This window comes from Theropithecus gelada, chromosome 1 (genome assembly GCF_003255815.1).
Source record: "Theropithecus gelada isolate Dixy chromosome 1, Tgel_1.0, whole genome shotgun sequence".
Lineage (NCBI taxonomy): Eukaryota > Metazoa > Chordata > Mammalia > Primates > Cercopithecidae > Theropithecus > Theropithecus gelada.
This window is the reverse complement of record NC_037668.1, coordinates 87,667,449-87,686,782: the sequence shown is the minus strand read 5'-3', so window position 1 is coordinate 87,686,782 and position 19,334 is coordinate 87,667,449. Positions and strand designations below refer to the sequence as shown.

General features: G+C 36.2%; 1 protein-coding gene across 3 annotated transcripts in view; it reads right to left on the bottom strand.

The window, feature by feature from the left end:
* Positions 1–2,484: 2,484 nt before the first annotated feature.
* Positions 2,485–19,334, bottom strand: part of HOOK1 (hook microtubule tethering protein 1) — a 69,563-nt gene continuing 52,713 nt past the window's right edge. For 2 of the 3 annotated variants that reach the window (XM_025362169.1, XM_025362178.1), the window contains 4 exons: positions 18,987–19,087; positions 10,458–10,559; positions 7,700–7,768; positions 5,694–6,021 (listed from right to left, as the gene is read on the bottom strand). In XM_025362169.1, coding sequence (XP_025217954.1) covers positions 5,851–6,021; positions 7,700–7,768; positions 10,458–10,559; positions 18,987–19,087 — 443 coding nt within the window. In that variant the 3' untranslated portion in view covers positions 5,694–5,850. Of the gene's footprint in view, positions 6,022–7,699; positions 7,769–10,457; positions 10,560–18,986; positions 19,088–19,334 lie in introns of all 3 variants that reach the window. The other variant, XM_025362160.1, reaches the window with a different exon arrangement.

Sequence of the window (19,334 nt, the reverse complement as noted above, 5' to 3'; positions counted from 1 at the left end):
AGAACATGAGCAAAAATAATCAAAATCAACATTCCAGAATGCTGAAAATTAAACGAAGTCACCCAACAACCTAAGCATTTGTTTTAAAAAAAGAAGAGCTGCTCTCAGCAAGAACAGGGAGCTCTGTTTTAACTTGCCGTATGCCAGTTCTCCTCTCCCCAGCTCTCAAGTATCCTTAAAAGCAACAGTCTCACAATTTTGGTACCTGTGAATAACAATGATCAAGCAGCCACTGGAGGGAGCAGAATGGGTTTAGAGCACCCCAAAGGCCCCCATTCCCAGAAAGTTATCATTATATGACCTCTCTGGCAGTTCCTTGAAAAGCCCCATTCTCAGAACTTGTCTTTATTTTACCTTACTAAACACTCATTCTGTGCGAACCACACTACAGGACATTTGTTTAAAAAAAAAAAAAAAAAAAAAAATCAGTGACAATTGTGCAACATTACAGTAAGCCAAGGTAGCAATACAAGTTGGAGCTAACAGAGGATTAAAAGGATACACTGGGAATAGAGATGCCCACCGGGGCTTCTAACACTCTAACATATGCCTAGGAATCTAGAAGGCCATGCACACATGAGGGCTACATGCCTGCCCAGGCAAAGGCCTGGAAAGACCCTAATCTCTCATCTCTGACTGACTGTGGGGGTCTGTGTAAGCAAGAAACTAAGGTTACGATAGAATTGTAAACTACCTGCTGGTGTGTTAAAGGTATAACCCAAAACACACGTAGAGCCCTTTGGGAAAGGCTGAGAGACTTATTTCAAAACATTTAAGGAAATCTCTGGCCAAAATTAGCTGAACACTTTGCTTAAAAAGCACAGAATTCAGTGGCTGCACATAATGAAGAATGGAATTTTTACAGAATTAGTTCAAGTCTCTAAACAAAAGGCAACAACAGGAACAATAATAAACCATGGGGTGGGGTCTGATTTCCAGAGTTTCCAAATATTATTTACAATGCCAAATTTCCAATAAAAAATTATGAATCATGTGAAGAAACAGAAAACAATGGCTCATAGACAGGATGAAAAGAAGTTACTGGAAACAGTCCCTAAAGAAGCCCAGGCATTGGATTTACTAGACAAAAGCTTTACGTATGTTCAATGAGCCTGAAGAATTAATTATTAGCTAAAGAATTAAGTTAAATATGAGAATGATTTTCCACTGAATAGAATATCACAATAAGGAGTTAGAAATAAAAAACAGCAACTAACTAGAAATTCTAGATTTGAAAAGTACAGTAAGTACAAGATATCACAATAAGGAGCTAGAAATAATTTTTAAAAACTAACTAGAAATTCTATATTTGAAAAGTACACTAACTGAAATAAAAAATTCACTAGAGGAACTCAGCAGCACATTTGAGATACACTTGAAGATAAATCAATGAGATGATCTATTCTGAGGAACAGAATCAAAAGGGAATGAAGAAAAATGGGCAGAGACTTGGAGACATGTGGGACACCAAGTATAAACAGGTGCATAATGAGAGTACCAGAGAAAAGGATAGAAAGGGGAAGAAAGTATGTTTCAAGAAATAATAGCCAAAAATTTCCCAAGTTTAATGAAAAGCATTAGTCTGCAGATCCAAACTCAACTGCAAATAGAATAAATTTGAAGAAGTCCACACCTAGATCCACAATTGACCATCTTTGATAGTCAAGCTGTCAAAAGCCAAAGCCAATGAGAGAAGCTTGAAAGTTCCATATCCCCTGGAACTTCAGAGGAATGTGAATTGTGTACATTCAAGCTAGATATCTAGAACAAAGCTGTATCCCACCTAATTATATAGGAATCTGGGAAGCACAGTTTTGGTTTTCTCTTTTTTTCCTGGATTAACAAGCTAAAATATGGGATTCTATCACTAAAGTAAGAGGGGTAGAATGGATATTCAGGAATAAATAGCAGTCTCTAAAATTATATTACCCAGGAATGTCTTGGGGTTTTTTTTTTTTTTTAAACAGTCTCACTCTATCATCCAGGCTGGAGTGCAGTGGCATAATCTCAGCTCACTGCAACCTCTGCCTCCCAAGTTCAGGTGATTCTTGTGCCTCAGCCTCCCAAATAGCTGGGACTACAGGCGTGCGCCACCGCACCTGGCTAATTTTTGTGTTTTTAGTAGAGATGAGGTTTTGCCATGTTGGCTAGGCTGGTCTCGAACTCCTGACCTCAAGTGACCTGCCTGCCTCGGCCTCCCAAAGTGCTGGAATTACAGGTGTAGCCACCACGCCCGGCCCCAGAAATGTTTTGATTCCATGTTAATGCAAGATGTCTAGGTTCCAGAGGTGAAATTGGAGACATAAAAAGATATATTCCCAAATCATTTAATGTATCTTTTCATTCCCCCCCAAAAAAAGGAAAAACAAAATTAGAAAAATGCAATTACTTTTTCTTTACCAACCTAAATATTTTCAGTCCTCTATTTAATGCAGCAAATAAACATGCATTTATGCCCACTAAAAACCCATCAAAATCAACAGACACAGAAGAATAAAGTTTATTTACTTAAATCATTTCACAACTATTATATTGATAATGGACAATCATTTATTTAAAATAATATCCTAAATACTTACAAAAATAAATCAAATATTGGTTCTATTTTTCAAGTGTCAAAGTCTTTGCCATAGAAAATAGAAAGGACCTTTTATAAACTAAACATTACATTTGTGCTACATCATTTAATAACTCCACACTATTTTCTTTCATGGTTTGTGCTTTACAAATTTCCAAACTACTTCTTCACAATGTACAGGTGCACAATAAGAATGTATGCATACATTCATATACACACATTTTTACATAGGAATGTTTTTCATTAAATACACATTTAGAGAACCTAACACAGACACTACTGTGGCCTAAAAGTCACCCCCAAGCCCCATGGTCAGATGTGCCCCTAGAAAGAAATAGGTATAGATGTGAAAACATTATCTAACATTCAAATTAGCACTCTAATTATCAGAAATGATGACATAATGAGGAATACTCACTATAATATTTCTAAAAAAGACATCATTAATCTATACTAAATCATTTGACAGCCTTATTCATTGAAAAAATAAACTTCAAATTTTTTTCAATACATGAGTTAATCTCAACATAGACATCAATGCCATATGTACACACGCTTAGCCTTAAAAAGAAAAGGAATTTTAATGTTAAAGCAAGTGCTCAACATTGAAGATCATTTTCAAATTGGTCTGTGGTTTTACTTTATAATCACTAGGACATTTAATTCCTTATCAAATACACAAATGCTGAATATCTCTTTATTGGTAGATGTACTCAAGCCTCCCTTACAACACAGATGTGTATAAATCATGGTTCATGATGAAATGTTTATAATGCTTTACCACCCACAGGGTGTCAACTCACTACATTAATCAGATGTGGAAAAGAATCTCACTTCTGATCAGTTCCTGAATTTCTATATAATTAATCACAATAATACAGAACTTTAAATTACATTAGTCTTATATAAATACTTACATATCAAACATTTTAAATTCTACTTATCAACTAGAAAAGTGATAAATCAGAAAATTTGCTTTTCCTCTATTAAGAAAAATGAATCTAGCCTTATGTCCTTATCCAGAAATTGCATGATTTAGAAATTCCAAGTATAATGATCTGATCTGTGAAAACACTAATTTATTAAAGTTAATGTTTTACAATAAATTCCATTAAAACGGAGCTTGAAGAGTTTGTAAAATCTCAATCATAAGCAAGTAGAAACACCAAAGGGGCAGATGTCTTCACTGACTAAAATATGTCAAAATGCCATAATATTTAGAAAATGTTAAATACCATGCTAAAATATTTTCAAAGGCTTATTTTATTTTACCAGAAGTTCACAGGCAAGCAGATACTACAATAATATATGAAAATGAAACTCAACAATATAACTGTATCAAAATCTAGGAGGTAGTCAACAGAAGTAACCCTGATAGAACAAAATATCCTGACAGGTGCTCCCTAATCTCGGAGATGCAAATGCAGTATGAAATTCTTGTATTTTCAGTAAAAAGTTACCAGGCAAAAATCTAAAAACCAGATATCTAAAAAATAATAACACTGTAAATGGAACAATACTCACACTGTATTTGCAAAGAAAGGCTATGAATAAAATTTAGACCACAGCTCTACAGCATGCAAGCCAAATCTGGCCTACCACCTGTCTTTGTAAATAAAGTTTTACTGAAACACAACCATGCCCATTTTGTTTATATATTGTATATGGCTGCTTTAACTCTATAATGGCAGAGTTGAGTACCTGCAACAAAGCTCATGTAGTCCACAAAGCCTAAGACATTTACTAAAATATTTGCTCTTTGTCCATTCACAGAAAGTTTGCTGATCCCGCTCTAGACACACTGCTGAGAGGTATGTACGCTGAACAGCACTGAAATGATTAACTACGGTTGTCACAGCATAAGGTATTCAACTGTATGGAATGTAAGGTGCTAATTATGTCACAATTCAGTTCCTTTTTATATCCGAAATAGTCCTAATATGTTTCTTCTTTTTGTGGTCTAACATCTAATATCAAATAGTATTTCCAAGTTACTTTAAAAAGACTTACTATGGTGCTATCCACTAGAACTTTCTGCAATGATGGAAATATTCTATAGCTGCCCTGTCCAGTGTGGTACCCACTAGCCACATGTGGCTATTAAACATCTGAAATGTGGCTGGTGCAACCAAGAAACTGAGTTTATGATTGATTAAATTTAAATTGTCATATATGGCTCATGGCTATGATATAGGACAGCACATATTTAACACAACTAAAATTCTTAAGTGCTAACTTTTAAAAATGACCCCAAAAGTTCAAAAGTAACGCCTTTGAAAATAAGAGCTTTGAGCAGAAACAAACTGAATACCACAAACTGAGCCCAAGATAAACTCCTTAATAAGTAAACAAAATCAAACTGACCCCACCTTGTTTCATCACTGCAACATCCCTTTTCAATGAAGCAAAATTATTACATGATACAATTTTTCAGCAGAAGCTAAATATAATTTTATGCTTAAAAGCAGTAACTGAAATCTTTATTAATTACCTTAAAAAGTATATAGACATTTCACAAAAAGTATATATATATTTTGCTTGCTTTCCATCAGAAAGTTGCCTATTACAAATGTCAGTTTATTTCTTATGCTTAACATTTTAAACATGATGTCCAGAAGCCCTTATTTGCCATAGGTACAAATTAGAAGTATGAGATTTTCAGAATATGTAAAATTTCCAATTAATCAATTTTATTATTCCAAAGTCATTCTAATTGTCAAATCTTCCAAATGTTGTATCTTCCATGACATGACAAGGTAGAGGTACACATTCAATGGAAGAATTAGGGGACAGAAGTAAAGCCTTGTATATACTAACTCAAATCACCCTTGCATAGTTCTCCATGTGCCTGCCTCGACTGTTTTTATATAAATCAACAAAAAACAAAAAAAATTAAACAAATCTAGATAATGTTTTAAGATTAAGTATTACTGAATAACTATTGAAAATTAATTAAGTTACTAGTACAACTGAAAACATTTAACTAAAATACACAAGGCCAATTTGAAATTATAATACACTCAAAAGACAAATGTTTGTTTGAAATGTGTGTATAATTACATCCCCAATTATTCAAATGTGCTCCTGCAGAGAGATGGCTAATTATATACTTTGTTTTTGAAGTCAACTGGCAAAATTAATTTGATGCATGTTGATTTTAAAATACCTGATATCCAGCATCATAAACCTTCTTTATCAATCTGGTACTTAGTTGAAAGGTACAAAATATTTTAAGGACACTTCTTTTTTTTTTTTTTTTTTTTTTTTTTTTTTTAGTTAGATGTTGTAGCAGGGACTTTAACAGAGAGATTTCTTCTGGTGTTGGTGATGTGCCGTTGCTGTGCTAAGAAAGACCGTGCAGGAGTACATGCATTAGTGTCATTGCAGGCACCACCGCCGCTCACAAGTCTAGATTCCATCCCCAGTTTCTGGAATGCTAGACTCTGAAAAATAAAAAAAAACATATATTTTTTATTTAACGTGACTAAACAGAGTTTGCCAAGGGCTTCTCACAAAGGCATTTAATCCTTAAAACCAACCTATAAAGCTAAGGCTTTCCTCATTTTTATAGAAAATAAGGGCTCAGAAGCTGATTAATCTGTGAAATGGTAATGCTAGTAAGAAGGCACAAAATCCAGTTTCTCTAATCCACTAAATTTAAAATTATTTAAAATAGTAACTTAAAATAATGGCCTGGAATTAGACTTAATTATAACAAATTTTTGTGTTTGGGCCATCCTTCTATCACCTATGAGCAGACATGTCACAATAGAACAGCTTAGATCAAAGTTTCTTGAAGGGTGGTCCCTGGATTAACAAGATCAGCATCCCTGGGAATTTGTTAAAAATACAAATTTAGGGGCCTTACCCAGACCTACTGAATCAGAAGTTCTGCCAGTGCGTCTAGCAATTTGTGTTTTAACAAGTCTTCTGAGGCATGTTAATGTTTGAGAACCACCAGTATAGTTTAAATTTACTATAGTCTATCTCGATATTGATACCTGATAAATTATCATATATTGGCTGTTGAGTTTCTTATAAGGGAAGTCATTACTCTCCCACTAGACCACATAACACAATTTTACTGAGCTTAGCATCACTAGTAACTAGTACAGTACATGGATATTAGATGCTCAACAAATATAGGTTAAAAAATGAATCAATCATGGACAACTTGGCTACAATATCTTCACTGATGTATGTATTAAGAGGTCATGGAAGAACAAATAAATAATACATAGTCACTGATCTCAACTAGGGTGACTGACTCATGAGAGAAAGTTCTGAGAATACCTCACATGTAATTTCCTTCAGGGCCCTTTAAGCCACATTTTACCCAACAGAAGAAAGGAAAGAGCTCAGATGAAAAGCATGGTGTCATGAAAGCATGAGCCATGTTTCAGGAAGAATAGCTAGTGCTTTCTGGTGGAGCACAACATTCACACGTGGGAAGTTAATAAGTGATATGGCTTTGTATAAATAAGAAGAGATAAAAGTAGATAATAGCGTATCTGACTGACTAGAATAATACAAAAGAACCCCATATATCATGAAATGCTACTCTTGAAAATATCCCACTGATACTACCAATGACAAAATAAAACACATTTCAAACTATGCTATTTTCTCCTTGGTAGGACAAAGAGACAATGATGAGGAGTGACCCCTGGATAGAAAAAATAAAGTAACAAATACAGTAAAGGACCCACTGAGGCTTTAGAGGATGTTCAAATAAATACTGAGTACTAGAAGCATTTAATTTTGCATTACACAGATCTTCATATTTCTTCAGAAATCTTTTATGGGCAAAAATTGAATGTTTCAGCTCAAATAAGGCAAATTAAAAGAGGTTTAAGAATTATTACAACTGTGCTTCATATGTATCAGCTAAACGCTGATGAGTCACAAAATCAATTTAGTGGATTAGAATCAACATTAAAAAAGAATATGACAAAATATCTGAGTGCAATACACAGGGTAACTTTTGTTTCAGTCATACACATACACATGCTATGTCTTGGTTTATGGTATAAAATAAAATATATTTTCTTATGTTGTACTTGGTCAAAAAAGTTTGCTAAACACTGTTCTCATCCAATCATTTGCTGAACTTCAGCTCACCTTATTATACCAGGCAGAAACAATGAGTTTTTCTTCATAATCACGAAATTTTGCCACTTTGCATTCACTCTGAAAAAAGATACGAGGACAATTAAAATCCCAGAAATTATCCCAAATTACTAAAGACAGAATAATTTCTTCACTATGCTCATTATTGAGAGAATCTAAAGATTGCACTTGTGAGACACACAATGTAGTCAAATGTAAACTGAATCAAGCACAAATGCATGCACAACACCGTTAGGAAGGAATAAGATTTGTGACTAATAAACTTTTATTTCAAGAAATTTACTGGTAGAAGAGAGTGATTTAAACATAAATATACACAACTGGTGATCTTAAGGCTACTGCCCCCCATATCTAGAGAAAAAAGTAACAACTGGCCTAGGTAAACAAAACAGAGCTGCACCTGTGGAGGAGTCAAAACTAAGGAGAAAGAGGACATAGTCAAAAATACCTGGAAAAAATCTTTTTAAGTTGCCTATAAAGTTTAATACAAATTTTTCTCTCTTAATTGTTGGTGGCCTGTGTACTAGATTCCATAGCCATATTTATGTGCCATCACAGAGACTGACATACTTTTCTTGAGTACCAGATATAGTTTGGTTTATATAAATACTATTATCTTGATACATAGGATGTTCATGATACAAAAAGTATATAAGAACCAAGCCCAAAAGAGAGGTGATGCTCTTCTTCAGACTCACACCCAGTCCAGGCACAGAATTCCCAAGAGGGATGGCAGATAGAACAGTCTCTGCTATTTACATTACATTTCTTCTTTTTACTTTTTGCAGTGTGGTCTAGATGAATACACACAAATTAAACGCCCAAGTGCTGTGACTTAACCTAAGCTTTTCCTCAGAGTCTTACAGTTACAGGGACTATTTTCTCATTATATCTGTTGGGGATGTACATTTCAAACATCAACAATAGTGTATATTTTCACTGACTTTTACTGGGACATAAACAGAGCAACTTAGATTTCAGCAATTATCCAATCCCAGTCTCATCATTTTATAGATGAGAAGATGGCGAGCCAGACAGGAGAAGCAACAATTTTAAGACAAGAAGTTACTAATAATGCTGCAACCCTGGCCTTTGAGTTATGTAATATTTAATGTTAGGGTACAGAGATAAAAGATACAGTCTTTGCCCTCAAGACATGTACACATATACCAAAAAGAAAACCAATGCTGTTGTGGAATAAATTCATGAGTTCAAAGTACATGGACTCACTGTGGAGAGTGAGACAGTATTAAACTTCCCCTAAAGAATACATGAAAAGTTTAATAAAGAAAGAGATATTTGACTTAGAACTTGAAGAATTAATAGCATTTATTCAGACAGATCTCCTTACTCAGTGCTTTTGAGAACACACAACATAGCCTGGACAAGCATTAATAGCAAGGGCATATCAAGTTGGTGTTGTACTATGGATGTAGGAAGAATGGTGTTGTATATGGATGTACGGAGGAGGGGATGTTAAAGTCTTTAAGTCTTTCAATAAAAATATTTCTACCACAGTTCATACTTACTTGCTCAAATACCAAGAAAAAGGTACATAAATAGAGTGCATTTCTTTGAAATATAACATTCCTAGATGATTTAAAAAGAAACTGAATACAGCTGGGTGTGGTGGCCCATGTCTGTAATCCCAGCACTTTGGGAAGCTGAGGAGAGTGGATCACTTGAGGTCAGGAGTTCCAGACCAGCCTGGCCAACATGGCAAAACCCCATCTACTAAAAATACAAAAATTATCTGGGCATGGTGGCATGCACCTGTAATCCCAGCTACTAGGGAGGCTGAGGCAAGAAAATTGCTTGAACCTGGGAGGCAGAGGCTGCAGTGAGCCGAGATTATGCCACTGCACCCCAGCCTGGGCGACAGAGCAAGACTCCATATCAAAAGAAAAAAAAAAAAAGAAACTGAATACCATTTATGAGAATTTCAAGGCCAGTATGTAGAATTCAACATGGCTCTGCAATTATGCATATGTTATTGAAAGGTAGTATATATTTACTTCAAGAATAGCATCAAATCTCACTACAGTATTAAATATAGTAGTTTTGTAAAACACTTTGCAAAGGAAACCAGAACGTGCTCAATTATAAATCTAAGAATACATAATTCCATAGTGACATACTTACCTAAGTATCATAAAAATAATATAACCACTAACACTAAAATATCTTTAAAATTTAGACTCAGCTAATTAATGAGAGCATGCCATTACTAATATAATTTTGCATGATTAATAACTAAGATTGCCACTTTAGTTCAGGAGTTCACTAGGATTCTGTGAGTACTTCCTTCTGCCAGAAATTCCACTACTAATAAGTTTGTTTAGGTTCAGGTGAGAAACGGCTGAAGGTAAGAAAAATGTGGTTGACTGAGTCAGCACAGTATCTTTTTTAGACAGTAAAGGTCAGGTTTTTATCCCCCAAATGAAATCATATTTGCATAATTTAAAAAGAAACATTATAGCAGGACTCTATTAGAAAGTCAGGGATATCCATATAATGCCCGTTATTGACAAGAAGAGCTACAACGCTGCATATAAACAGGGTATATGAGCTACACACAGACCATCTACTGGGTGGCCAGTGAGATGCTTTGTAATAAACACCCTGGATGCTAAAACATGACATTTTTAACTTCTTGTAAAACGTCATCATTAATGGCAAATATATGACAACAGTTAATTACCAGGATTCTATAAAATAATTAAGAGATGGGTAAATATAAAAGTTTTACCTCCAGAATCTCAATTCTTCTCTCTTTCTCTGCCAACTGCTTTCTTAGTAGCATTATTTCAGCTGATGCTGGATTTAACTTGGGATCTAAAGTTTTTATTACCTATTTAAAGAAAACAATTTTATGCTCACTTTATATTTTAAAGTATTAAAACATATAGAACATATCTTACAAAAACTGTGTAAGGTGGAAAATAATCCACAAATTCATCCAAGAGCTAACTGTAGCTTGTTTTACAATCCTAACTGGGATAACAAAAATAACTCATTCTATATACAAGAAACAGTATAAATAAACAAGAAAAATATAAATGTCCCCATTCCAAAATCAAATTTCCCTTCTCCAAAGCTCAGTACATGGACATAGTTATTCAGCCTTTTCAATACTCAAACTTTAGAAATTAAAGTCTTGAAATAACTCTTTCTATATTTATTTGACTTGAGAATTTTTAAAAAAATCAAAATGAATTCAATAACTCTAAGGAAACTTACTGATTTTATAAAGTAAGAATAACACACACAGAAGAAATTCTTAACAATAATCTTTTTTACTATTATTATCTAGTCAAGTGTAATTCAATATATAAGATCAATATAATAAATGCTGGTGATTTTATTTGCAAAAGGTAGGGTGCTGAATCGCATTTATGTTATTACTAAAAATTGAGTAAAAAGATATGTTTAACCAGAATGTAGTAAAGAGCTAAACTATGAAGATAGCATTCTGTTAGAAAACCAATTCAGAAATGTCAAGAATATATTTCCAGCGAAACCATAAATTTCAAACAGGGACATCAGCATGATGTAGTTATAAAACTATTAAAAATATTTAAAATTATTTAATGAGTTAGGACAATTTCATCTATATTTATAGAGGTAAAAGAAGACTGGATGGTAAAATACCAAAATATTATTGTGGCTCCTTCTTTCATCCAAAAATCATTTACTGAGTGACAACTATGTGGCAGATACTGGCAGATACTGGCAGATGAGGATTCAGCAATTTATGGGAGACATGGTGGCTGCCCTCATGGAATGCACACCATAAAAGCAGAATACATTGAATAATTTATATGAATTTAATTACAAAAATAAAATCATAGTTTATTATCTCTAAGGGATAAATGGTTGTGATTTGTATATTTTCTGAATTTTCTACAATGGACATATGTTATTACTTTAACCAGTATCTTAACCAGTATTTAAACCTCTTGCCCCAAATAAGGTAATGGGAAAAAAAATCACATTTATGAAAGCAAGCAATTGTCTTTTAAATGATATTATTCAATGGTGGCAAGAATATGGTATTCATTGTCATGGTTTTAATTAATTATAGTCCTTTTAAAATGTCATTTAGAAATACATATCAAGCATCTTATGGTCTTATCCTATGACTCAATACTTCCATTTCTAGGAAATAAGGTTAAGATAATAAACCAAAATAAAGAGAAAGTTTTTCTGTATAATTATGTTGACTATAGTCTTATTTATAGGAGCAAAAAAGGAAAAGGGAATGAATACAGATTATTTCCAATAGTAGGATAATGCTTAAGTAAACTATGTTATATCCCACACAACTAAGTATTATGTAGGCATTATTTCACTTTTGCAAAGTCTGTTCCATAAATGTGGTGTGGTCACATGCCTGCACTCCAAAGTGGGAGTGAAAGTGATTTATGCTGTTTTCAGGCCTCGCCCATTACATATCTCCTATGCAATCTAGGCTGTCTTTCTTCTGTACTAGTCGGACAAGGTCAAGTGAACCTGGGGTCCCTATGCTGAAGAAGGCAGAATCTCTGTCAGCTTAGGACTCTGAATGACTACATGGAGAAGTGGTGGCCTTTCCCCATTTATGGTTGGACTCAATGTGACTATGAAGTAAACCTCTACCTTGTTAAACCTTGAGTCTGATGAACATTTGAAAAGTGTTTAACTGACTAATCTAAAACTAAATGATACAACAATTTCAAATATGTTTAAAACGCTAAATTTTTACAAAAGATAAAATGTTCATATTGCTGTTTCTAGAAAAACTGTATTCTTAGAAAATCTGCAAAGATTCTAGCAAATAAGAATCCTGGGCTGAAGGCGGCGCCCAAGATGGCTGAATAGGAACAGCTCCAGCCTCCAGCTTCCAGCGTGAGCGACACAGAAGATGGGTGATTTCTGCATTTTCAACTGAGGTACTGGGTTCATCTCACTGGGGCATGTCAGTTGGCGCTGGTCCGCGGGTGCAGCCTGACAAGCGAGAGCTGAAGCAGGGCAAGGCATCACCTCACCTGGGAAGCACAAGGGGGAAGGGAATTCCTTTTCCTAGCCAAAGGAAAGTGAGACACACAACACTTGGAAAATCGGGTAACTCCCACTCTAATACTGCACTTTACCAAGGATCTTAGCAAATGGTACACCAGAAGACTATATCCCACACCTGGCCCAGAGGGTCCCACGCCCACGGAGCCTCCCTCATTGCTAGCACAGCAGTCTGAGATCTAACTGCAAGGCAGCAGCAATGCGGCAGCAAGGCTGGGGGAGGGGCACCCGCCATTGCTGAGGCTTAAGTAGGTAAACAAAGCCACTGGGAAGCTCGAATTGGGTGGAGTCCACCACAGCTCAAGGAGGCCAGCTCGCCTCTGTAGACTCCTCCTCTGGGGACAGGGAATAGCTAAACAAAAAGCAGCAGAAAACTCGGCAGAGGTAAATGCCCCTGTCTGACAGCTTTGAAGAGAGCAGCAGATCTCGTAGCACGGAGGTTGAGATCTGAGAACGGACTGACTGCCTGCTCAAGTGGGTCCCTGACCCCCGAGTCGCCTAACTAGGAGACATCCCCCACTAGGTGCAGACCAACACCTCACATGGCGGGGTACACCCCTGAGACGAAGCTTCCAGAGCAAGAATCAGATAGCAACACTCGTTGTTCAGCAATATTCTATCTTCTGCAGCCTCCACTGCTGATACCCAGGCAAACAGGGTCTGGAGTGGAACTCAAGCAACTCCAACAGACCTACAGCTGAGGGTCCTGACTGACAGAAGGAAAACTAACAAACAGAAAGGTCACCCACGCCAAAACCCCATCAGTACATTACCATCATCAAAGACCAAAGGCAGATAAAACCACAAAGATGGGGAAAAAGCAGTACAGAAAAGCTGGAAATTCAAAAAATCAGAGCGCATCTCCCCCTTCAAAGGAAAGCAGCTCATTGCCAGCAACGGAACAAAGCTGGACAGAGAATGACTTTGACGAGTTAAGAGAAGAAGGCTTCAGTCGATCAAACTTCCCAGAGCTAAAGGAGGAACTACGTAACCAGCACAAAGAAACTGAAAACCTTGAAAAAAGAATGGATGAATGGATAACTAGAATAATCAATGCAGAGAAGACCTTAAAAGAACTGACAGAGATGAAAACCATAACACGAGAACTACGTGACAAATGCACAAGCTTCAATAACTGACTCAAACAACTGGAAGAGTATCAGCGATTGAAGATCAAATGAATGAAACGAAGCAAGAAGAGAAGTGTACAGCAAAAAGAGTAAAAAGAAATGAACAACGCCTCCAAGAAATATGGGATTATGTAAAAAGACCAAATCTACATCTGATTGGTGTGCCTGAAAGTGACGGGGAAAATGGAACCAAGTTGGAAAACACTCTTCAGGATATCATCCAGGAGAACTTCCCCAACCTAGTAAGGCAGGCCAACATTCAAATTCAGGAAATACAGAGAATGCCACAAAGATACTCCTCGAGAAGAGCAACCCCAAGACACACAATTGTCAGATTCAACAAAGTTGAAATGAAAGAAAAAATGTTAAGGGCAGCCAGAGAAAGGTCGGGTTACACACAAAGGGAAGCCCATCAGACTAACAACAGATCTCTCCACAGAAACTCTCCAAGCCAGAATAGAGTGGGGGCCAATATTCAACATTCTTAAAGAAAAGAATTTTCAACCCAGAATTTCATATCCAGCCAAACTAAGTTTCATAAGTGAAGGAGAAATAAAATCCTTTACAGACAAGCAAATGCTTAAGAGATTTTGTCACCACCAGGCCTGCCCTACAAGAGATCCTGAAGGAAGCACTAAACATGGAAGGGAACAACAGGTACCAGCCATTGCAAAAACATGTCAAAATGTAAAGTCATTGATGCTAGGAAGAAACTGCATCAACTAGCAAGCAAAATAACCAGCTAATATCATAATGACAGGATCAAGTTCACACATAACAATATTAACCTTAAATGTAAATGGACTAAATGGTCCAATTAAAAGACACAGACTGGCAAATTGGATAGAGTCAATACCCATCAGTTTGCTGTATTCAGGAGAGCCATCTCACATGCAGACACACATAGGCTCAAAATAAAGGGATGGAGGAAGATCTACCAAGCAAATGGAAAACAAAAATAAAGCAGGGGTTGCAATCCTAGTCTCTGATAAAACAGACTTTAAACCAACAAAGATCAAAAGAGACAAAGAAGGCCATTACATAATGGTAAAGGGATCAAGTCATTAGGAAGAGCTAACTATCCTAAATATATATGCACCCAATACAGGAGCACCCAGATTCATAAAGCAAGTCCTTAGAGACTTACAAAGAGACTTAGACTCCCATACAATAATAATGGGAGACTTTAACACCCCACTGTCAACATTAGACAGATCAGTGAGACAGAAAGTTAACAAGGCTATCCAGGAATTGAACTCAGCTCTGCACCAAGTGGACCTAATAGACATATACAGAACTCTCCAGCCCAAATCAACAGCATATACATTCTTCTCAGCACCACATCGCACTTATTCCAAAATTGACCACATAGTTGGAAGTAAAGCACTCCTCAGCAAATGTAAAAGAACAGAAATTATAACAAACTGTCTCTCAGACCACAGTGCAATCAAACTAGAACTCAGGACTAAGAAACTCAATCAAAACCGCTCAACTACATGGAAACTGAACAACCTGCTCCTGAATGACTACTGGGTACATAACAAAATGAAGGCAGAAATAAAGATGTTCTTTGAAACCAATGAGAACAAAGATACAACATACCAGAATCTCTGGGACACATTTAAAGCAGTGTGTAGTGGGAAATTTATAGCACTAAATGCCCACAAGAGAAAGCAGGAAAGACCTAAAATTGACACCCTAACATCACAATTAAAAGAACTAGAGAAACAAGAGCAAACACATTCAAAAGCTAGCAGAAGGCAAGAAATAACTAAGATCAGAGCAGAACTGAAGGAGATAGAGACATAGAAAACCCTCAAAAAATCAATGAATCCAGGAGCTGTTTTTTTGAAAAGATCAACAAAATTGATAGACCGCTAGCAACACTAATAAAGAAGAGAGAAGAATCAAATAGACACAATATAAAATGATAAAGGGGATATCACCACCGATCCCACAGAAATACAAACTACCATCGAGAATACTATAAACACCTCTATGCAAATAAACTAGAAAACCTAGAAGAAATGGATAATTTCCCAGACACACACACTCTCCCAAGACTAAACCAGGAAGAAGTTGAATCCCGGAATAGACCATTAGCAGGTTCTGAAATTGAGGCAATAATTAATAGCCTACCAACCAAAAAAAGTCCAGGACCAGACGGATTCACAGCCGAATTCTACCAGAGGTACAAGGAGGAGTTGGTACCATTCCTTCTGAAGCTATTCCAATCAATAGAAAAAGAGGGAATCCTCCCTAACTCATTTTACGAGGCCAAGATCATCCTGATACCAAAGCCTGACAGAGATACAACAAAAAAAGAATTTTAGACCAATATCCCTGATGAACATCGATGCAAAAATCCTCAATAAAATACTGGCAAACCGAATCCAGCAGCACATCAAAAAGCTTATCCACCATGATCAAGTGTGCCTCATCCCTGGGATGCAAGGCTGGTTCAACATATGCAAATCAATAAACAAAATCCAGCACATAAACAGAACCAAAGACAAAAACCACATGATTATCTCAATAGATACAGAAAAGGCCTTTGACAAAATTCAACAGCCCTTCATGCTAAAAACTCCCAATAAATTCGGTATTGATGGAATGTATCTCAAAATAATAAGAGCTATTTATGACAAACCCACAGCCAATATCATACTGAATGGGCAAAAACTGGAAGCAGTCCCTTTGAAAACTGGCACAAGACAGGGATGCCCTCTCTCACCACTCCTATTCAACAAAGTATTGGAAGTTCTGGCCAGGGCAAGCAGGCAGAAGAAAGAAATAAAGGGTATTCAGTTAGGAAAAGAAGAAGTCAAATTGTCCCTGTTTGCAGATGAAATGATTGTATATTTAGAAAACCCGTGTCTCAGCCCAAAATCTCCTTAAGCTGATAAGCAACTTCAGCAAAGTCCCAGGATACAAAATCAATGTGCAAAAATCACAAGCATTCTTATACACCAGTAACAGACCAACAGAGAGCCAAATCATGAATGAACTCCCATTCACAATAGCTTCAAAGAGAATAAAATACCTAGGAATCCAACTTACAAGGGATGTAAAGGACCTCTTCAAGGAGAACTACAAACCGCTGCTCAGTGAAATAAAAGAGGACACAAACAAATGGAAGAACATACCATGCTCATGGAGAGGAAGAATCAATATTGTGAAAATGGCCATACTGCCAAAGGTAATTTATAGATTCAATGCCATTCCCATTAAGCTACCAATGACTTTCTTCACAGAATTGGAAAAAACTGCTTTAAAGTTCATATGGAACCAAAAAAGAGCCCACATTTCCAAGACAATCCTAAGCCAAAAGAACAAAGCTGGAGGCATCACACTACCTGACTTCAAACTATACTACAAGGCTACAGTAACCAAAAAAGCGTGGTATTGGTACCAAAACAGAGATATAGATCAATGGAACAGAACAGAGCCCTCAGAAATAATACCACACATCTACAGCCATCTGATCTTTGACAAACCTGACAAAAACAAGAAATGGGGAAAGGATTCCCTATTTAATAAATGGTGCTGGGAACACTGGCTAGCCATAAGTAGAAAAAGCTGAAACTGGATCCCTTCCTTACAACTTATACAAAAATTAATTCAAGATGGATTAGAGACTTGAATGTTAGACCTAAAACCATAAAAACCCTAGAAGAAGGCCTAGGCAATACCATTCAGGACATCACCATGGGCAAGGACTTCATGTCTAAAACACCAAAAGCAATGGCAACAAATGCCAAAATTGACAAATGGGATCTAATTAAACTAAAGAGCTTCTGCACAACAAAAGAAACTACCATCAGAGTGAAAAGGCAACCTACAGAATGGGAGAACACTTTTGCAATCTACTCATCTGACAAAGGGCTAATATCCAGAACCTACAAAGAACTCAAACAACTTTACAAGAAAAAAAAACAAACAACCCCATCAAAAAGTGGGCAAAGGATATGAACAGACACTTCTCAAAACAAGACATTCATACAGCCAACAGACACAGGAAAAAATGCTCATCATCACTCACTATCAGAGAAATGCAAATCAAAACCACAATGAGATACCATCTCACACCAGTTAGAATGGTGATCATTAAAAAATCAGGAAACAACAGGTGCTGGAGAAGATGTGGAGAAATAAGAACACTTTTACACTGTTGGTGGGACTGTAAACTAGTTCAACCATTGTGGAAAACAGTGTGGCAATTCCTCAAGGATCTAGAACTAGAAATACCATTTGACCTAGCCTTCCCATTACTGGGGATATACCCAAAGGATTATAAATCATGCTGCTATAAAGACACATGCACACGGACGTTTATTGTGGCACTATTCACAATAGCAAAGACTTGGAATCAACCCAAATGTCCATCTGTGACAGACTGGATTAGGAAAATGTGGCACATATACACCATGGAATACTATGCAGCCATAAAAAAGGATGAGTTCGTGTCCTTTGTAGGGACATGGATGCAGCTGGAAACCATCATTCTCAGCAAACTATCGCAAGAACAGAAAACCAAATACCGCATGTTCTCACTCATAGGTGGGAACTGAACAATGAGATCACTTGGACACAGGAAGGGGATCATCACACACCGGGTCCTATTGTGGGGAGTGGGGGAGGAATAGCATTAGGAGATATACCTAATGTAAATGACGAGTTAATGGGTGCAGCACACCAACATGGCACATGTATACATATGTAACAAACCTGCACGTTGTGCACATGTACCCTAGAACTTAAAGTACAATTAAAAAAAAAAAAGAATTCTAGGCTTATTTTGCCAAGAACTAAAGATTCCATACTTTATAGCCATCACTCTCTCTGACATCACTACAGTCTATGTCTAAACAGTTCCTATTAGCTATGGTTTATTTTATCTGACACTGATGAGTGAGACTAAGAGTATGAGAACTGATCGGGAAATACCACAGAAACCTGACAGGTAAGGTAATACAGTTAAGAGAGAAGTGATTAGATACAGATACAAGAATGGCAGAAAAATCCGGTGAAATGGGCCTTGCTAAAACACAGGCCACAAAGTCTTGAACTCTGAAAGATAAGTCACTCACATTTCTGGCTTTCTCCAAGTACATTTTATATCTTTCCTCCATTGCTTTCATATCTTCATCTTTCTTCTGAAGAGCAGTTTCAAGTTCATTGATCTTTTGTACTATTAGTAAAAATAAAATGAAACATAATCAGTTATTAATAATTACTACCTATTAAAATACTTCATCCTCACATAAAATTATATTTATGTTTATTTTCTAAAGACAGATAAGAGAACTTAAAAGAAAAGCCTGTTATTTATTCTTTGTAGTGAATTCTTATCTAAAAGTTTTGAAATACAACCAACACATCCTCAATCATTTATTTGACCCTTAAAAAAAAATCTACAATCTGCTTTATTTAGCTGT